The sequence below is a fragment of the Aphidius gifuensis genome, linkage group LG6, assembly GCF_014905175.1.
Source record: "Aphidius gifuensis isolate YNYX2018 linkage group LG6, ASM1490517v1, whole genome shotgun sequence".
NCBI lineage: Eukaryota > Metazoa > Arthropoda > Insecta > Hymenoptera > Braconidae > Aphidius > Aphidius gifuensis.
The window spans coordinates 13387381-13408312 of record NC_057793.1 but is presented as its reverse complement, the minus strand read 5'-3'; the positions used below and the strand labels follow the sequence as shown (position 1 = coordinate 13408312).

Here is a 20932-nt window from a genome sequence, read left to right as displayed (position 1 = left end):
TATAAAATTGAAAAAAAGTATTTTTGCGATTGTTCAATCTTTAAATGCTTAATTATACTAATTTATTTTGTTTTTTACACGCAATTGTTATTAACAACTGATTTAAAAATTATAAACAAAAAAAATTTTTTTATTTAAATTTTTACAACTTTTTTTAGATATTCTATTAATTTTTTTATAAAAAAATACAAATCTATCATTAATAAAGTCCATTATAATGTTCAAACAATTTAAAACAATGAAAAATATATAAATTATACAACTCTCAATTCGGTGTCGAAAGCCTGTCGATTTAGTGATATAATATCTCGGTAATAATGACCGAGTCAATTACCGATGATTGGTCTGAGGCTTGACAGCTTTTTGACTCCAGTAGATATGCGAATAATGTTAATCTAACCTCTCTACCGTGTATAATTTAATCTCTTATTTAATATTAAATACATGTACTAGTCAAGGTTTCAGTCAGTTTAAGTTATTGTCATTATAATCTTATCTTAACAAAAAAAAAAACCTAGTTTTTTTCACAAAAAGAAGCGTCAAGTATTCGAAATCGTTTAGCTATTTTATTTTTTTAATACAAAAAGATGTGGTACCAAAAAAAGTCAAGAATTAAATATATTTTCAATGCATATAATTAACTCTTAACTGTTGACAAAGTTTTAAACTTGATCCCACCTGGTTCAATGTATATTATACACATATATATATATGAAATTTAAATTTATTCATTCATTTAGTTATTTATTTACTTATTCATTAACAGTTCCAACAGATTACTCCATTAACAGGTTACTAATAGCCGATAAACAATTTATAAAAATTATACATATTAAAAATTAGTTAGATTATTTGTTGACTAATATATATTTTTTCTTTTTTGTTACTTTTTTTTTTTTTTTTTTTTTCAAAAAATACTTATAATTTAAAAACTAAAAATTAAAAAATGTCTATAAATTACAAATTTACTTGATGATAAATTACATTGATAATCAGTCAATAACAAATTCATTAATTACAATTAAAATTGGTGAGAAAAAGTAATATGCTGAAGTGAGGTATCTAGATGTCTTTCCTGTTAATTAGATAATTGGGAAAAAAAGGTGGGGTCAAGTTTAAAATTTTGTCAACAGTTAAGATTTAATTATATGCATTGAAAATATATTTAATTCTTGACTTTTTTTGGTACCACATCTTTTTGTATTAAAAAAATAAAATAGCTAAACGATTTCGAATACTTGACGCTTCTTTTTGTAAAAAAAACTAGGTTTTTTTATTCCAATAATCATTTTCCTGAATCAATTTAATAATTCGAATTACCATTTTTATGGAGGATATCTCTTTGAATTTTTGAATTTCTGTGAATCCATTGTTTTAGAATTCCATATTCCTGATCGTTTTTCCCGAGTGAATATTATCCCGAATAAAAATATTATAAACTTTCTGAACATTCTTTTTTTATAAACAAATTCATTATATACATATATACATTTTTTTATTTGAATGAAATCATTAATTTTGATTTTAATTAAATTATTTTTAAATTTTGTTAATTAATCAATTATTGGAAAATTTGAGTTAAACTTTTGGGTGAAACTAAATTAATTTCCATAATGGCTTTCCTTATTACTCCGCAAAACCTTACAACAGCAAAAACTTACTGGGATTGTCGAAAATTACGGGAAAAAGAGTGTTCTTTCCCCTCAAATTGACCCATGTGAAGAAATGAGTGGAGAAAAATATTAAATTTTTTTTCCGAACTTTCTCCGAATCGACTTGGGTGGAGAAACGTTCGGAAATATTTCTCCGCGATAAAAAAACGCGGAGAAACGTGTAAAAAAAAGTTTTACCACAGAGGAATTCTTCCGAAATCAGCGACGAGGAGAAATTTTTCGACCCATTCCCCCACATTTATTAATTCGATGAAACGATCACGGGAGTTTGGTAGACCAAGTACCTCAGGTATATCAACTTTTTTGAAAAATAGTGTCTTCGAATTTTTATTTTTTTCAAAAAAAATAAACATCATTATGTAACAACCAATAATTAGTCATTTTTTTTTTGGCAAAATTGAAAATTAAAAAAGTTAGAAAAAAATTAAACAAATGGTGGAGAAAGTTAGAGAAAGGGTGGAGAGATTTTTCCGCCGTTTCTCCAACCGTGTAAAAAAAAATTTTACTGCTGACAAATTTTTTCTAAAATCAACGATGAGGAGAAATTTTTTCGCCGTTTCTCCGAATCAACTTGGGTAAGGGAACCTTCGGAAATATTTCTCCGCGGAAAAAACACACGCGGAGAAACATGTGGAAAAAATAATTTCACCGCGGAAAAATCCTTCCGAAATCAACGAGGAGGAGAAAAATTTTTCCACTCATTTCTCCGCATGGGTCAATTTGGGAGAAATTCGGAGTAATCGCGGATAAATTCGGAGTAACCGCGGAAAAATTCGGAGTAATCACGGAGAAATTCGGAAAAATTCGGAGAAATATTTCGACCAGGGAATGTTAACGATTTATTGATGTAACATCTGGAAAATCTAAATTTCGTATTTTTATCATCACAATCATCATCATCTTGATTTTTAGGACAGTTGAATGTTGAGTTTGAAGATAGTTGTAAATGAATACTGTCATTAATGTTTTGATTTCTTTTTAAATAATAATATGAGTCTGAATCTGTTGTTAATTTTTTTTTTTGCCCAGTACATTTAACGAGTTAGAGGTAAAAGTAATATTTGTATTATAGTAAGAGTTTTACTGTGAAAACTATTGTCAATTTTACCATTTGAATTATCCAAATAATCTTTTGAAGATGGATTACTTTCACAAACATCACTAAACATACTTATTTGCATCAGTGATTCAGTTAAAATTTGTGAAACAGCGATTGCTAAACAATCACCAATGTCATTGTAAATATTTCAATCCATCGTAAATTTATTATTGTTAATTTCGTTTTCATTAATTTTATCAATATCTGTTGTTGAAGTTTCTAATAAAAAATGGTCTTGATGTGTTCATAATTGTTGCATCTTTAAAATTAGTCGCTCAATTGATGAACGAATTGATACCATTTGATTGTGACAAATTTAAAAACGCATCAAGACTTTCTTGACCATTTGATAATGACAATGATATAAATAACGTGCCTGACACTGATGGTCTCAACATTGCTTACCCATGTTCTTTGTATTTTTGATTTTTATTATCATTTTCATTATTTATTTTTGTTGATGATTCTTGTTCGGAATTAATAGTGGATATAACATTACCAACAAGTAATGATGTTTAGAAATTAAATTATCAACTCATCCTTCCATTTTTTTTTTCGGTCTCGTAAAAGTTCTTTTATCAATTGTTTTTGTTGTATCATTTGACAAATCATTAAGTGAACTTACTGATAAATCTTTTCTTTACCAAGCTTGAAGATCTTCGACATTTGATGCTATTTTGTCACTCACTAACAGCAACCATCTTTCATTGTCATCAAAATTAACATGTGATAGATCAATCATACTATCGAGAAATTCGTTGATAATGATGTCTTGGGCATCATTGTTTTAAATATTATTCACTTTATCTGACATTTTATTATTATTAATGTTTATTACTCAAACTTACAGAATAGTTGTGCATCAATCATCACAAAAAGATGAACAAGTCAAAAATAGTATTTAAAAATATGTTAGTTTTTTTGCTCTATAAACAGATGCTTCTGGCACCTGATTTAGATATTCAAAAATAAATCGTTTTACATATAACTTAATATAAAAAAAAAAACTCATTAAACTTGATAAAAAGGAAAATAAACAATAACAACAAAATGTGACTTGGAATTATAGCTTAAAACAGCCTAAAAAATCATTATTCAATTCGCGCCATCGATGCGATATTGAATACTGTAAATATACCTAAAAGTTTTTTTACACCACTCACTATTCTTTCTCAATTTTATTTTTATCGTGAATCGCTCTGGACCTGGAAGCAATTATGCTTTGTGTTGCTTCGATTTGATTTCATTTTATAATGTTTGTCAGAATGCCCCATCTTTTGAGAGAAATTTCAGGAAAAACGCAACTTCTGAAACTGCAATAATCCTAATTATTTAACAACATATGGCGCGCGCACCATCGATGCGATATTGAATACTGTCCTGATATAAAGGTTCTTTCACACCATTCTACTATTCTTGCTCAATTTTATTTTATAATGTTGTCGAATAGCTCTGGACTTGGAAGCCATAATGCTTTGATCTGATTTGGGTTTAGAATGTTTGTCAGAGTGTGGTAAGGTTTTAAAGAAATATCAAGAAAAACGCAATTTCTGAAATTGATTTTAAACTTTAAAAAAAAAGTTTACATCTAAAAAATCTGTTTTTTTTTTTATTATAAAGTTTAGTATTGATTCAATAGGATGATCAGAAGACAAAATATCTTTATCTCATCAATCATATTTTAAAATAAATTCCCAAGAAATTGAAGGGTTAAAGTTAGCTCTATGCCGTGTATATTAGGCACGGTAGTTATCTCGTTCCTCCATTTTCTTTTTTTTCTCATACTTGACGCGAGGCACTACCTTCCCTTTTGATACTAGTACATTAGTACACCTAATGATCAAGATTCGCGCCCATATCCCAACGACATATGGTGCGCGCACCAACGCTGCGATATTGAATACTGTAGCACGATCGATGCGACATTGAATACTGTACTGATATAAATAAAGGCTCTTCCACACCATTCTACTATTATTGCTCAATTTTATTTTATAAAGTTGTCGAATTGCTCTGAACTTGGAAGCCATAATAAAAAAATAATTTTAAAAATATAAGTGAAATAAAAAAATAAGAAATCCAGTAGAAATTTATATAGTTCAGACTAATACCGATTTTAGTGGCAAGGCCGTTAATTTACCATTACGAAGGCATCTTTTTAAAAAATTTATCAACAAACGGCGCACGCAGGTGTCTTACGCCATCTATCAATAGTCACTTTACTGCGATCTAAAATACTGTCTGAAGCTAGGTTTTTCGGTATATACACCAATTATTCTCTTGCTGCGATCTAAAATAATGCCATGGATATCTCTCAGAAGTATTTCAGATCGTGGCGAGTAAAAAATTGGTAAACAGTACAGGCACTAGAAGCTCTATATATTATTATTGTCAATAAATATTATTATTATTTTATAAATATTATTCTAACAATACCTAGTAATTTATCAACTAGTTGATTGGTGAATAATTTTTGTCACTATGATCTGAAATACTGACTGGGGATTCGTAGAAGTATTTCAGATCGCATCGAGATTTAACTTTGTATAAATTAGAGGCACTAGAAGCTCTATATATGATTATCATCAATGAATATTATTATTTTATGAATATTATTTCAACAATACCTACAAATTTAATGTAACTATTTGATTGGTAAATAATTTCTGTCACACTATGATCTAAAATACTGACTGGGAATTCGTGGAAGTATTTCAGATCGCATCGAGATTTAACTTTGTATAAATTAGGGGCACTAAAAGCTCTATATATTACTATCATCAATAAATATTATTATTTTATAATTATTTTATAAATATTATTTCAACAATAGCTACAAATTCAATAACTAGTTGATTGATGAATAATTTTTATCACACTGTGATCTGAAATACTGACTGGAGATTCGCGGAAGTATTTCAGATCGCATCTGGGTTCAACTTGGTAAAAAGTACAGACACTGAAAGCTAATACACTATGTATCAATAATATTCTTATAAAATACTGTTATTTATGTATTATGTATTATTATTGTATATGTATTAATTCAACAATGATTACAAATACTGACAATTGAAGAGTTCAAAATTCGTTGATTGGTTTTTTTCTTTAATAAAATATGGCAACTTCGTAGTAGCACACACACAACAATAAAATATAAAGCAATATCCAAACGTTTTCCCGCAATATTTTGAGGCAGTGTTCAGCGTTGGATAGTTTGACGATAATGTCTGATAATGTCATACGTTTAATACTGCCTTGCAGTATCGCAGATCACAGCAAAGATTCAAAAATATTGGCAAAACAATCCTGCGCAATAACCAGCGTACGCAACTACAGTTGTGCTTGCCAATGTTAATTTGTTAACTAATGTACTTACAATCTTTAACATGAGTCGTTTCATACAACTATTATTTTGATTAGTAAAAATAATGAGAAGCCCTAGAAATCACAGGAAATGATAAAAAACAAGGTATGGTGCGCGCAGCATCGCTACGCCATTTTTAAACTTTCGCTGCCATATGACATACTGCTAATCAGATAGAGCAGGATGACCAACCAATATTCTCAGGCGAATTTATCAGATACAGGACGCCAACTTGGTAAAAACTTCAAATATCGACAAAATCGACAGAAATTCATTTTTTACAAAAAAACGGGGGGAGGGTTTATCATATATTTATATCTCTTTAAATAATGCACCGAAAAATCCGATAATAGGCTCATTTGAAAGAGGAACCTCGATTTATATAGTCAAACTGTTGTTATTTCTTTTTTCGATTGCTCACCCAAAAGATATGGACTTGACTATAAATCAATGACGTCACACACACGAACTTAAAAGACATATATCCCCGGCAGTCTCTCGTTTTTGAACACTTTTAACGAGAGACCCCACCGGGTCTCATGATAAATTTGCTTTTTTATTGTCGATTTTACGATCATTCTCTGTATTAGAAATACGTTAGTGCAGTTGTTTGACAGATGTGAGATTTTCTCTAATCCTTGACAAATAATGTTTTAAAAAATATGTTATAATATTACCAAAAGGAAACTTGAGTTTATGGTTTTATTTGTTACGTGATTTTTACTAAAAAAATCTATGCGTTAGTTAACCATGTGTGAGAATATTCAAGTTTGTTAAAAAGAACTATTAAAAAGAGTACATAAATTAGAGTAATGTCATTTAAAGTATTTTAGAAAAAATATAAAATCAAATTGTTAGTCACATGTTATTCTAAATTTTGACGTTTCACGGAGTAGCTATAAAAAACCAAGTAATATTAAAAAATACTAAATTTTATTGTAGTTTTATTTAAAAAATAGAAGAATTAAAATCTGGTCAGTCTGGGTCCGACCCAGAACACTTCTTTTTACATCTAAAAAAATAATAAAAAAAATAAATTTAAAAAAAAAATTTTTTTTTTTTAAATTGAAATCTAAAAAATCTAAAAAAAAAAAAATACGGTTTTTTAAAGGCCACAATCAACAACATGTCAAAAAATGAGCGAAATCGCAGAGGGTCAGGCCGCAAACCCCGTGATTTGACTAAGAACGCCACATGTACATAATAAATTATACTGATTTTTCCAATACTTCCACCGTTACTATAGAACATAATAAAAATTAGCTTTTTTTTTTTAGTAAAACATAATATATTTTTCATTCCGTGTAGCAACCAAAATTCTCGTCGCTGCAGTTAGAAATGTTTTCCAAAGTTTGTGTCAAAATATTCAATGCGAGCACAGACCGCTATTGAAAAATTCGTGCCTTGCTTATCATTTATTTCAGATACCATTTGATTTCTTCATTTTTATCCGTTGAATTTTTCATATAGCGGCTGGAATGGGAGTCATATTATCAGCAAACGCACTTGCACTCAATACGTATTTCAAAAAGAAGAGAAGAATTGCAGTCGGTCTCAGTTGGACATGTACCGGAATCGGACCCATCATTATGCCCCAGGTTTTTAATATTAAAAAGATAAATGTTCACTAGTTATCGTAATTCCGTTAAGATCGTATTTTCATTTTTATATGATGAGTCCAGTTATTTGCAAATTGTAATAGAATCTTCATTTCAGATAATTACTCTACTTATACCGAAATTTGGCGTTTCTGGGACTGTTCTGATTCTAGGCGCTGTCACTTTCAACTCTATTGCAAGTGCACTTTTACTGCAACCAGTTTCTTGGCATGCAAAAAAATTGAAGTCTTTTAATACAACTCAAACTATAACGAGTGAAGTGAGTAGAGATTTTTTTCTTCTTTTACTATGTTCTTCACTTTTTCATAATAATATTACTGTAACTTACAACTTAATTAATTTTAGGAAAATAATCATGTGCTTTTGCTAAAAGATACATCTGAAAATCATGAAATATCGAATGAAAGTAGTACAATCCAAAAACTAGAAAGGTTCCCAAATGTCAGTTTTATCCGACAGGGTTGTGACAGTCAATATTTGTATTGCGACAATGAGCAAGCTATTGGAATTGATATTATTGCTTCGTAAGTTCCTATGATTTCTCGTACCAATGATAAATGGTAAAAAAAAATTATTTGATTGTACTTTCAGAAAAACATAAAAGATGTTTCATCTAAATTTATTTTTTAAAAGAAAAATTTGATTGTAGGTTTCTCAGCTCATCTAATCGAGATTTACCCATGAATGGATAAAAAACGCCTATCTTGACAAAAACAAACGATGCCGCGTTAGATAAGAAACTTGGAAAAAGGGAGATCGTTTGGGAATCGAACCAGAGTATTTTGCATTCCTGGGCAACTGCCTTGACCATTAGGCCACAAGAGTTTTTTATTTTTTTTAATCTCTACCAATTTAAGCACCGACGTTCTTCATTGTCGTCAATAAAGCACTTTTCAAACTATTCATATGCGAATCTCGATTATATGAGCTAAAAAAAGTACAAAAAAACTTTTGAACTTCCATGAAAGTTATAGTCAGGTGTAATCTGTAACACCTATTAATAAACTTTTTTACTAGACTAAGTTTGGAAACTGATTGTTTTGTCAAAAAAAAAATATGTTTTTGAAGTTTTAGTGAAAGTGGAAATCGACAAAGAAAAATTTCTTGCCAAGAAATTGTAAACCAATCGCTGTTGATCTTGGCTGAATCATTGAAAGGTCCGATACCAATAGATACAGATAAAGCGGAAAAGAAAGAAGATGAAATGCTGATTACTTTGGAGGTGGAAGTTGATCAAGAAATGCAGGAAATCAAAGTAAGACAGGGGGCTGGTCATTCGCATTTTGGGTAGACAATAGATTTTTCAGTGAAATCTTTTTCATCCATGATTTCTAAAAAACAGAAATCCTTCATGATTTCAAAGATTCTACTAATTCCATAGATATTTGAAAGATTTCTATAAATCGTAAAAACCATGGAGTTTTTGTATTGATGAAAAAAATATAATTAAAATTTTTATCTTCATAAAAAGAACACTTACATCACGTGAATAAGATAAAAACAAGTATTTTATTTTATTAGATACAGTATTATTTACTGTGTTTTATAGCATCATTTTTTCAAAAATTGTTTTCCATTGACACGGGCTTACGTTTACCACATCTAAATGAAAAGTGATGAACAAAGTTTATCATTGCATTCAATATACACTAACACACGCAGATTGATTTTTTCAATTTTTCAATATGTGTGCCCGGGTAAAAATCATTATGTCTCTCGGAGATATTTGAGAGATCTCTGAAATGTCTCTTAGTCAAGTCTCGTTTGTGGCACGATCCGAGACTTGGCTGAGAGACTATGTTAAAGTCTCTATAATATCTTTGTCTCTCTTAAGAAAAATCTGGTAGAAATAAAATGTAGGCAATTAAACCCATGAATTTTATAACATAATAAATCTAAAAGTGTACTTTAAAAATAAAAAATACTTGTTTGTAGATTGATAAAAAAAAAAAAATGTAATATTTTTTTTTTAATTCATTTATTATTATTGATTGGTTAATTTTTTTTTACAATAAAATTCATGTTTTAGATGTATTTTGAGTTTAATTATTGTAAATTTATAATCAATACGGCTTAATTTATATGATATCGCTTCTTTATTTTTATATAGTTTCTTTATTTTTTAGATTTTGTAGAGAGTTCAACACAGTCTCTCTAATATCTCCGAGAGACATAATTATTTTTCAAAGAAAGATTTATAAGAGACAAAGATATTATAGCGACTTCAACATAGTCTCTCAGCCAAGTCTGGGATCATGCTAAAAACAAGACTTGACTGAGAGACATTTCAGAGATCTCTCTAATATCTCCGAGAGACATAATTATTTTTCAAAGAAAGATTTATTAGAGACGAAGATTTTAGAATTTAGAATTTATTAAAATTATTGCAAATTTATAATCAATACGGCTTAATTTATATGATATCGCTTTTTTATTTTTTATATAGTTTCTTTATTTTTTTTAGATTTTGTAGAGACTTTAACACAGTCTCTCTAATATCTCCGAGAGACATAATTATTTTTCAAAGAAAGATTTATTGGAGACAAAGATTTTATAGAGACTTTAACATAGTCTCTCAGCCAAGTCTCGGATCGTGCCACAAACGAGACTTGACTAAGAGACATTTCAGAGATCTCTCAAATATCTCCGAGAGACATAATGATTTTTACCCGGGTGTATACTACGCTTTATGAAATAAACATACCCATGGATGTCTATAGACTTGAATTCTTTCGAAGTCCGCATTAACGTGTTACTCGAGTAAACTCGAGACCTTTGGCAGATGGCGTATGAAAACATAATATTTTCTATGAGTGCGAAAGGGATAGGAAAAAGAAAAAAATATACTTTACAGACTGATAGTTTTTGAGAATTCTCCAACTTTTAGTTTTATATGAAAGTTTAAGTTGAACCCGAAAAAAAGTAAAATCTTCCTATCTCACCGTGTTTAACCTCGAAAAAAATAGCAACTTCAATAGTTTCTTATATCTTTCTCACGTTCTGGAGTCATTATAGGACTAGTCTCTTGGTGCAGAAGTGTCAACAAAGGTAATGATTACAGCTGGTTGATGAGCAACCTCATGACGCCATCCTGTATGCCGATAGTCAAGACGACTAGCAATTTTGGCCATGTTGCTAATATCTTGATGGGTCACCTATACGGAAAAAAAATATATAATTCATATATAAAATTATATATAATAATTATATATAAGATTAGTTCATTAATTATAGTATTAATTATAAAAATGCATAATTTTCTACGATAGATAAACATCAATTCGATCTCGATCGAATAACTTTTTGAAAAATGAAAATAAAAAAAAAATAAAAAATGCATAATTTTTTACGATAATTAAACTTCAATTCAATCTTAGGGCATTTTCCTATTAGAGCCACCCCTTTCCCCCGATAATTATTGAATGCCGCAAACTAGAATGAAAAAAGAAATTTTTTCTTCCAAAATTCGCGAATAACTTTTTGAAATATAAAAATTAAAAAAAATTAAAAAATGCATAATTTTCTACGATAGATAAACATCAATTCGATCTTAGGGCATTTTCGCGATGAGAGCTACCACTTTCCCCCTATAATTAATAAACGCCGCGAACTAGAAATTTTACGGACTCGATACGAACGTGTTTGAAAAAAAAAATCATTTCAAGAATATTTCATTTTGTCCGAGCGCGTGAGAGTAAGATAATAATAATAATAAAAAATAAAAACCGATTTATTCTCTTCCTTCTTCAACACACAGCAATAAAGTAGTTCGACCGAATCCCGAAAACGACCGAAACCTACCGAAACGCTTGCTATATACTGTACGAGTGCGTGAGACGTGATGGTTTTCTTTCCTTCTCATTTCTCCTCTTCCCGCTGTTTACCCCACTACTTCATGACTATTCCGAACTTTGACCTCAATTTACTCCTAAACTATTGACTTAAAAAAAAAAAACATGGAGACTAAAAAACAGTAATTTAATTTTTGGGAAATTCAAGATTCATTTAATACATTTTAATACAGAAAACAATGTTATATAATTTGTTCTTATCCAATATCAAACATGACATGTGTTAATCCAAACATCTAAAAAGGACAATTTTTAGTGTTCCGTAGGACACTTATGTTTTCCCTTTTCTGTAACTTTTTGTTATTTCGAGATAAAACGTGAAGTGCTGAATCGAATTGGCTTGTGAGATGCTCATTTTCTTTATTTTTTTTGGCCAAAAGCAATCGTCATATTTATTTCCAATTTTGAGCTCGTATTAGATTTAATATGCCCATTTTTGGACATGGCCCAATTCCAAATATTGACCGATCAATTCCGGCAATGTTTTAATCGACGACGCTTCATCTGTAGACTCTGGGATAATTTTTCTCCAATTTTTTGGTCGTTTATTTTTTTTTTTATTCAACGATATGTAGTGTCACAAACTGTTTTTTTACAATATTTTTTGAACCGCTGAACCGAATTAGTCGATGGTAAAACAAATTTAGGTTTTTTTTTGTTTTTCCAAAAACAATCATGATATTTTTTGTTACTTTTTGGGCCTTATTAAATTTAATATTCCGATTTTTCGACTGGGCCCAATTTTAAATATTGACCGATTAATTCCGGCAATGTTTCAATCGACGACGCTTCGTCTGTAGACTCTACTATATTTTTTTCAAATTTTTCGGTCGTTTATTTTTTTTTTTATTCAACGATATGTAGTGTCACGAATTGTTTTTTTGCGATATTTTTTGAACCGCTGTACCGAATTAGTCAATGTTAAAACAAATTGAGGTTTTTTTTTTTTCCAAAAACAGACATAATATTTCTTTTTTACTTTTTGGGCCCTATTAGATTTGATATGCCCATTTTTCGACTGGGCCCAATTTTAAATATTGACCGATTAATTCCGGCAATGTTTCAATCGACGACGCTTCATCTGTAGACTCTACTATATTTTTTTCAAATTTTTCGGTCGTTTATTTTTTTTTTTAATAAAAGAAAACAATTTATTTACAATAAAATGGAAAAACAAAGCGAACAACAAGAAAAAAAATAAAAAATCCTACGGAACACTTAGGGTGCACCTTGGGGGGCTTGACTATATTTTTTTTTTCAGTTTTCCCTGACCATGACGACTTTTCAGATTTTTTGAGCAGACTAAAAATTTATATATAACGACTATATATATAATAGTTTATATAAAATTATATATATTTCTTATATAAATTTTATCACATTTCCCCCCCTCCTCCTTTCTCTCCTTCCCATGAATTGTTTTTATTTAAAACTTTTCCTAAATTTTAATATACAAAAATCGAAAACAAATCTTCCATCACTATTCGAACCCGGACCTTTCTGGTTGGGAGGCGAGTACTTGACCTCGAAGCCACAAATCTTATGATAGATTTCTATAAAAATATCCATAAGAATATGACAATTCTAAATTTTTTTACTCAGCTGTTTTAATCACAATTTTATTACTGACTAAATTTTAATTTTAACATCTCTTCGTTCATATTTTTTATGAAAAAAAAGATAAAATCAGTATTAAAACCAGAAAGTAAAAAAATTGAGAAAAGTCATGTTCTTATTTATATTTTTACAAAGATCTATCATAAGATTCGTGGCTTCGAGGTAAAGTACTTGCCTCCCAACCAAAGTAGAAAAAGTTTGTAAGTTTTTTAACAGGCTAGAAAAATTTATAAATGACATCTCAATAAGCCTAACACAGAAACTAATTATTGTCGGTGATTTTATCTTAAATAAATATGACCAGGTATCTAATAAAATTATTAATTGCTCTAAAACAGAATCTTTATATCAACTAGCTAAATCACTACACGTTAAACAATACAACACAATATCAAATCTTGACTTAGTAGTCTCGTCAACTCACTGTACAGTTAATTTGTCAGATAATCCAGTTGTGAGTGTTGAGCACTGCCACCCACCTTTGGACATCAGTATACCTATTAATCGTAAAAACAATAACAATTTTTCATTAAACCATGCTATTACATCTATTAATATCAACTTCAAAGCTATCTCATTTGATCTCTTGCTGGCTAGACTGTTGACCATTTCGTGGGATGACCTGCTCAACACACACAACGTTGACACAACTGTCAATTTATTCTACAATCAAATCAATGATACCTTAGTGAAGCACATGAAAACTAATAAGCAAAATAACTCAATTAATCCAAGCATTAAAGATAAGAAATACCCCATATGGATTAACAATGAAACAATTAAACTTATAAAATTCAGACGTAATGTTAAGCACAAAACCAATAAGCTTATGAATCACTTAAAATCCAAATCAAATAACAATTTAAATAGTACAAGTTCAAGCAACTACAATACTTGTCAATTAGAAATAACATATCACTACGTAATAAATTAAGCTCATTAAATAATACTGTTAAGCACAAAACTAGATCAAATTATAATAATTACATTGAAAATGCTGAAAAAGATTTGACAAATAACCCAACATCATTATGGAAATTTGTTAATAAGATTAAAAATGAAACTAGACTTCCAAACACTTTCAAAATACAAGATACAGACACCAAAGATCCGAATATAATATTAAATGAATTTGCAAATTTCTTCATGAGTACATACAATGAAATGTCAAGAGATGACCATGAATATATTTGTAAATTACATGATGAATGTAGCTCATATTGTAAACACCAATTCCCTGACCTATTTGGCAACACAGATACATGTACTGTACTAGATATTAAACTCGCGATTAAAAAACTACCAAACAAATACTCGTCAGGTCTTGATCAAATACCCTGTTCGTTCATCAAGTATTGCGAGAGTGCATTTGCCTTACCCATGTGTCATATAATCAACTTATCACTAGAGCATGGTATTTATCCGGAGGCATGGAAAAAGTCCAAGATTATACCCATACACAAAAACAGCTCAAAACATTTAGTCAATAATTACAGGCTTATCACCATTTTATCTGGATTTTCCAAGATCTTTGAAATCTACCTATATGATAAAATATATGGTGTATTTAAACCGTCAGTTGCTGCTGAACAGCATGGATTCTTACCTAAAAAATCTACCACCACAAATTCACTTTCTTTCAATCAATATGTATATAACTCACTCCTTGCTGGATGCCAGATAAACTTAATCTACACGGACTTCAGCAAGGCGTTTGATAAAATAAATATTGCTCTATTGCTGAATAAATTAAATCAGCTTGAAATTTCCAATAGAATAATTAAACTTCTCATCTCATACCTAACTAACAGAGAATCATGCATTCACTCCAAGCTCTGGAGTACCCCAAGGCTCCAACCTTGGACCACTTTTATTCTTAATTTTCATTAATGATATAGTAAATAATGTTTAATCTCACATGATACTATATGCCGATGACGCAAAAATATTTAAAATAATTGATACATGGGTAGATGCTGGCGCACTTCAGCAAGCACTTGATGAATTTTATGCATGGTGTACTTAAAATAAATTAACACTCAATGTTGATAAATGTAAAATTATGACTTTCCATCGTAAAAGTACCATAATTAATTTTGATTACTCGATAGACGATATTGTTCTGAAACGCTGCCACAGCACAGTTGATTTTGGTATAACATATGATAAATCTTTCACATTCAACACTCATGTTGATGTCGTTAACACCAAAGGAATGCGTATGTAAGGGTTCGTATTCAGACTTTCTCGATATTTTAAAAATTATAATACAATGAAAACACTATTTAATGCTTTTGTTATGCTCATAATTGGATACTGTCTACCCGTCTTGCCATATAATACCAAAAAGCAAATAAATAAAATAGACAAAGTACATAAAAGACACCTGAAACAACTCATTGATTTACGTACTGGTAATTATCCATTAAGAGGCTCAGACTATAATGAACTATGTATTCAAGAAAATGTAGACAATATGAGTAGTAGGAGGCTTTTCATAGTAGCCTTGTATTGTATGAAAATATTGAACAACCATGTTAATAGTCCAGACATCTTACAACAATTTTCAATCAAAGTACACAGAAGTGTAAACAACAGGTTATAGGTACCGTGTTATATCCACCTACAACTAACTGCAACTTAGCCGCTTGCACACCGGTATATAATTTAATTAACTGCACAAACATTTTCTGTGACAACCACCCGGACTTTGATGTCTTTAACATGAACAGTAGCATTAATATTCACTCTCTCTCAGCATTAGATAACTAATAATAAGAAAATAATATGGTTTAAATAACAAATGATCTAACTAAGGATATAGGTAAAATATAATTCTGTATTAATTAGGATAATTGTAAAGTTAATATTATCTAAATGTAATCACTATGAATATTCTATTTACAATGTAATTTAAGTCCACCATGTAATTTAAAACCAGATAATTCAGCCTTGAATGTGCTGGTTGGTCTACAATAAAAAAATACAAACACAAATACAAATACCTAATAATCAAAGTTTTGTCGTGAAGCAGATTTTTTGGTGACAATTGTCATCGAACTAACAAATTCGTCTACGATGATAATTCATGATCGTTGTAGCAAGTTTTCATTCAACGATCAAAAGAGAATAGTTCATTGAATGTTTATGAGAACTTTCTAGATAAATCAAAAATTTCATGTGAGGCAAATGAATACAAGACCTCTACATAAAAGAAACCTATGCAACATTATGGAGAATCGAGTATTGCGGTGAGTGATATTATCGGAATAATTAACTGATCGTCGTAAAAATTCAAAGTTTTTCCTTAGATATCATAAAATATATTAGGTTCTTTGTTTAACATTCGATCACTTAATGTTTGAAAATACAGATCGCAGATCAAGTTCTTTGTCTGATAGCAAACCGGGACATTCCGCAATGCAATCATGAGAATTCAAAACTGATTGTTACGTTTCGCTCTTTAAATGCTCCAGTATTGTTCTATCGTTTTTGGAAGATATGAGACTCGTATCGGAAATACTAACTTGCATGCTTTTAAATAAGGGTCGCAAATGTTACAAGTTTTTTTGATCATAAACCTCGTAAAACTGATGTACCAAATTTTATACTAGAAACAGTAAATTTATAGTAAACAAACGAACTTGTTCCGGATCACATCTAGCTTATTTTGCATATATTTTTTACCTATTGCAAAATTTTATCTTATTTTTCTGTATTGAAGACTGATGAGAATAAAAAATCTCGACGATTGGTTTGGTTTTTTTTTTTTCTACAATCAAACTGATTTCCTGAACAGTACCGATAAATCGTGTATTTTGGTGACCCGTGTCATTGAAATGACCGAATATCAGTCAATTATAAGAATCCATATTTGAATTTACATAGAAGAATAAAAGACGAGACTTCCATGATTTAAAATGTGAATTTACGTGAATATTGTGAATTCAAAAATTAGGAATCATACATAAAAAATATCAAAAAACTTCAAATTTTCGATACTAAATAATTAAAATATTATCGTAAACCGAGTATTTTGGTGACCCGTGTCATCGAACTAACCGATTGGTCGACAATGACGCACAACGGTTATAAGGAATTATCAATTGTTGATCATACAAAAAACATAGATCTTACAACAATATGTTTATATAAACTTTAAGCTTTGTAGAATTTTCATCAATGATAGATTACATACGATGCTGAGAAATAAAAAAATTGCAGGCAACTTGACAAAGAATCGAGTATTTCAGTGACCGGTGTCATCAAAATGACCGATTTTCGAGAAATATTCAAAAACAGGTTTTAGTTTTTTTTGGGTCAGATTTGATAAAATTTGATGGGTACTTCATTCGACAATAAATCAAGTAATGTTTTGATCGTGTTGACCTGACCAGGAATTTTTTGTCCGATAGACAGTAATATTCGGTCATTTCAAAAAGCAAAACGAGAGACTATCGTTACGTTTTACTAATCAAATTCGCAAAGAATCTGTACTGATTATAAGAGATAAGCGACTCCTATTAAAAATAGTAACTTATTCGTTCTAGAAGAGAGGTCGTATTTATTGCAAGCTTTTCTAATTTCAAACTTTCTCGAAATACGCACACAAGTTTTTACTAAAAACAAACTATTTATCAAAAAAAGGACCTTACTTCAAAAAAATTGAGCAAATTTTAACAATCTTTTTAACTAAATGCAATCTAATATGTTTATACCTCTGTATCAAAGCCTGATATAGAGTAGAAAAACTTAATCATAAATTCAAACCTTGTTTTCAACAACTCGTTCATTTTCTTAACAGTACCGATGAATCGTGAGTTTTAATGACCCGTGTAATCGAACTGACCGATTGGTCGACAATGATGCATGTTTGTTATAAGGAATTTTTGATTGTTAATTACCCCCACGGAAATATTTTATAAAATTTTTATTAAATTATTTTATAAAATTTTTATAAAATTTGGGCAAACTTGTTAAGAAGTTTTTATAAAATTTTTATAAAATTTTTATGAAAAATTTTATACCCCCTTACATCATTGAAAAAACATCACATAAAAGCAAAAAATAAAATAACAACGGGTACACATAGCAACGGATAAACAAAATAAAAAATAAATTATTTAAACAAAAACAAATGAATTATCATAAACAGCCAATCAAATAGCTCGAAGAGAGGCTTTATTTTCCTTTTTATATAAAGATTTTTTGTAACTTCGAAATGATTTTTCATAAAATTTTATAAATTTTCCAGAAAAAGAATAAATCAACAATAGAAAGATGGATACATGAAGTTATAATTTTCTTCGATCTTGACGTACTAAAGGATCATGTTTTCGTGACACTCATGCTAGGAATTAATTTCGCTTTATTTGTTGAAATGAATTTTTCAATACTAACTCCATTCATTTTATCAGAATATGGGTTAACTAAACGACAAATTGCTACGGTTTTGTCAATTCTTGCAGCGATAGATGTCATTGTCAGACTATCAGTTTCTTTCTTTGCATCAAAAATTGGATGGGAAAATCGTACTTTTTTTCTTTTTGGAATCGCATGCCTGGCTGCGGGACGAACAGGTTAGTTACGTAATAATTAAAGTCCAGAATTTCATGGTATTTATAAATCGCAATACTGAGTCATAATAGTTTAGACAATTTTTTATCATTATTTCGTAGTAATTGCACATATATCATCTTATAATGTGATAATAGCAACAAGTGTGCTCATTGGATTTGGAAAAGGCTTGAGAACAGTATTTATGGCACTTGTAATACCGTCACATGTCTCATTATCAAAACTGCCCGCAGCATCAGGGATACAATTAGCATCAAGCGGAATTATTTATCCATTCCTAGGGCCATTGGTTGGATGGATTCATGATAAATGTGGAAGTTATACAATTTTGCTTCATGTACTCAATATAATAACATACGCCACCATCATAGCATGGACCATTGAGGCTTGGATAACGTCAAAAAGCAGTAAAGAGAGAAAATTGAAATTGGAAAATAGTGACAACTATCCATAATGTTAATAGTATATAGGCTCGTGCTTGCCCCTCCAAATTCGTTGAGAGCACACTCTCTGATTGGGCACATGTAACGAACTATATTTTATGTTACAAGAGCAGTGGGAATAATGTGTGAATTTCCAAAGCGTAAGAGGGGTACTACCCTTTCACACATTATTACCATTGTCCCTAGTAACATAAAATATGATTCGTTACATGTGCCCAATCAGAGAGCCCGCTCACAACTCATTTGGAGGGGAAACACTCGCCAAGGCTCGTGCTTGCCCCTCCAAATTCGTTGAGAGCACACTCTCTGAGTGGGCACTTGTAACGAAATATACTATTATGTTACTAGGGACAGTGGTAATAATGTGTGAATTTCCAAAAAGCGCACTACCCCTCTTACGCTTTGGAAATTCACACATTATTCCCACTGCCCTTGTAACATAAAAAAATTTTACATTACTGAATATACACGCAACAAGATAATATACGCACTGTATCGTTATTGTTAGTTCTCATAATGTAAAAATCAATTTTTTTGGAATGAATACTGGCGCTGGTTGTGATTATGCTAAAGAGCCTCATACTACCTGTGAAAGAACGCATTCATGGCAGGGAACTATGACGGAACAGTGTCGCTATTGCACGTCATTATTTATTTGAAAATGTGAATGTCATAAATGTTAGTAATAAATAATAATTAAAAATTAGAGATAATTTCTTTTTTTATTGAAAAACGTAATAATTAACAATTATTTTGAACAATATTCTTAATTATTCGCCTATGGAAAAAGTTTCTAAGAATTATATAAAATTATCTGTGTGAAATACTTTTGTGAAAAATCAACAAATGAATTGAGAAATAGTTATTAAGACCATATCGAAGTTTTTCATGAGTCTTTATAAGATTTATAGAAAAGTTAGTATTCTTTATATTATTTTAACTGACAGGTTACACAAAAAGACGATTACCAAAAAGTAGATTCAATAAGCTTTTTTCGTTTGTTTCTTTTATATGAAATTTAATATATAACATGTTCGAAACTTTTTAAAAGATAATTAATGAATTTTAAGGTATTTTTCTATTCAGTCTCGGTATAACCGGTTTTTAGCCACGCAAGAAGACTAGAAATACAGGAGGACAAATTGTATCGAAATAGAGTCGCCGCATATTGAGGCTTTAGTACCGTAAGCGCGACTTGTATCGCTTTTTTCACAATGCGCACAATACAAACATACTCTGACAAACACTAATAGAGCATATACACATGATGTTTGTCAGAGTATGTTTGCATTGTGCGCATTGTAAAAAAAAGCGATACAAGTCACGCACGTTACCCGGGTACTACTAGCACTTCTCAATTATGCAGCGACCACATAGCGAAACGGTTTTCATATACAGGCGAGATAGGGAGTAAGTCCTCCTGTATTTCTAGTCTTCTTGTAGCCACGATTCGACGTCGAAACGAGACTGAAACAAGGCTAAAGGTGGAGCCACAAACATGCGCCGATTCATACTGCGCATCTTATATTCGTTAATTTTTTAACTCAGTTATAACATCAATTTCATTTGTTAATGAATTAAAATATCGAGGAAAAGCAGTACTTAGAAGAATAAAGTTGCTTGTCCTATAATTCAATTGGCTACATGAATTCCTTAGCTACATCTTTTCTTAAGCTACTGCTTTTT

The 20932-nt window shown here is 30.1% G+C and overlaps 1 protein-coding gene across 2 annotated transcripts in view; it reads left to right on the top strand.

The window, feature by feature from the left end:
• The window catches only part of LOC122859539 (monocarboxylate transporter 12-like), a 71956-nt gene extending 51624 nt beyond the window's left edge, over positions 1-20332 (top strand). The window contains exons 4-9 of one of the 2 annotated variants that reach the window (XM_044163187.1): positions 7610-7737; positions 7856-8017; positions 8104-8282; positions 8827-9013; positions 18481-18805; positions 18905-20332. In XM_044163187.1, the coding sequence (XP_044019122.1) occupies positions 7610-7737; positions 7856-8017; positions 8104-8282; positions 8827-9013; positions 18481-18805; positions 18905-19257 (1334 nt within the window). In that variant the 3' untranslated portion in view covers positions 19258-20332. The remainder of the gene's footprint in view (positions 1-7609; positions 7738-7855; positions 8018-8103; positions 8283-8826; positions 9014-18480; positions 18806-18904) is intronic. The other variant, XM_044163188.1, reaches the window with a different exon arrangement.
• Positions 20333-20932: the final 600 nt, after the last annotated feature.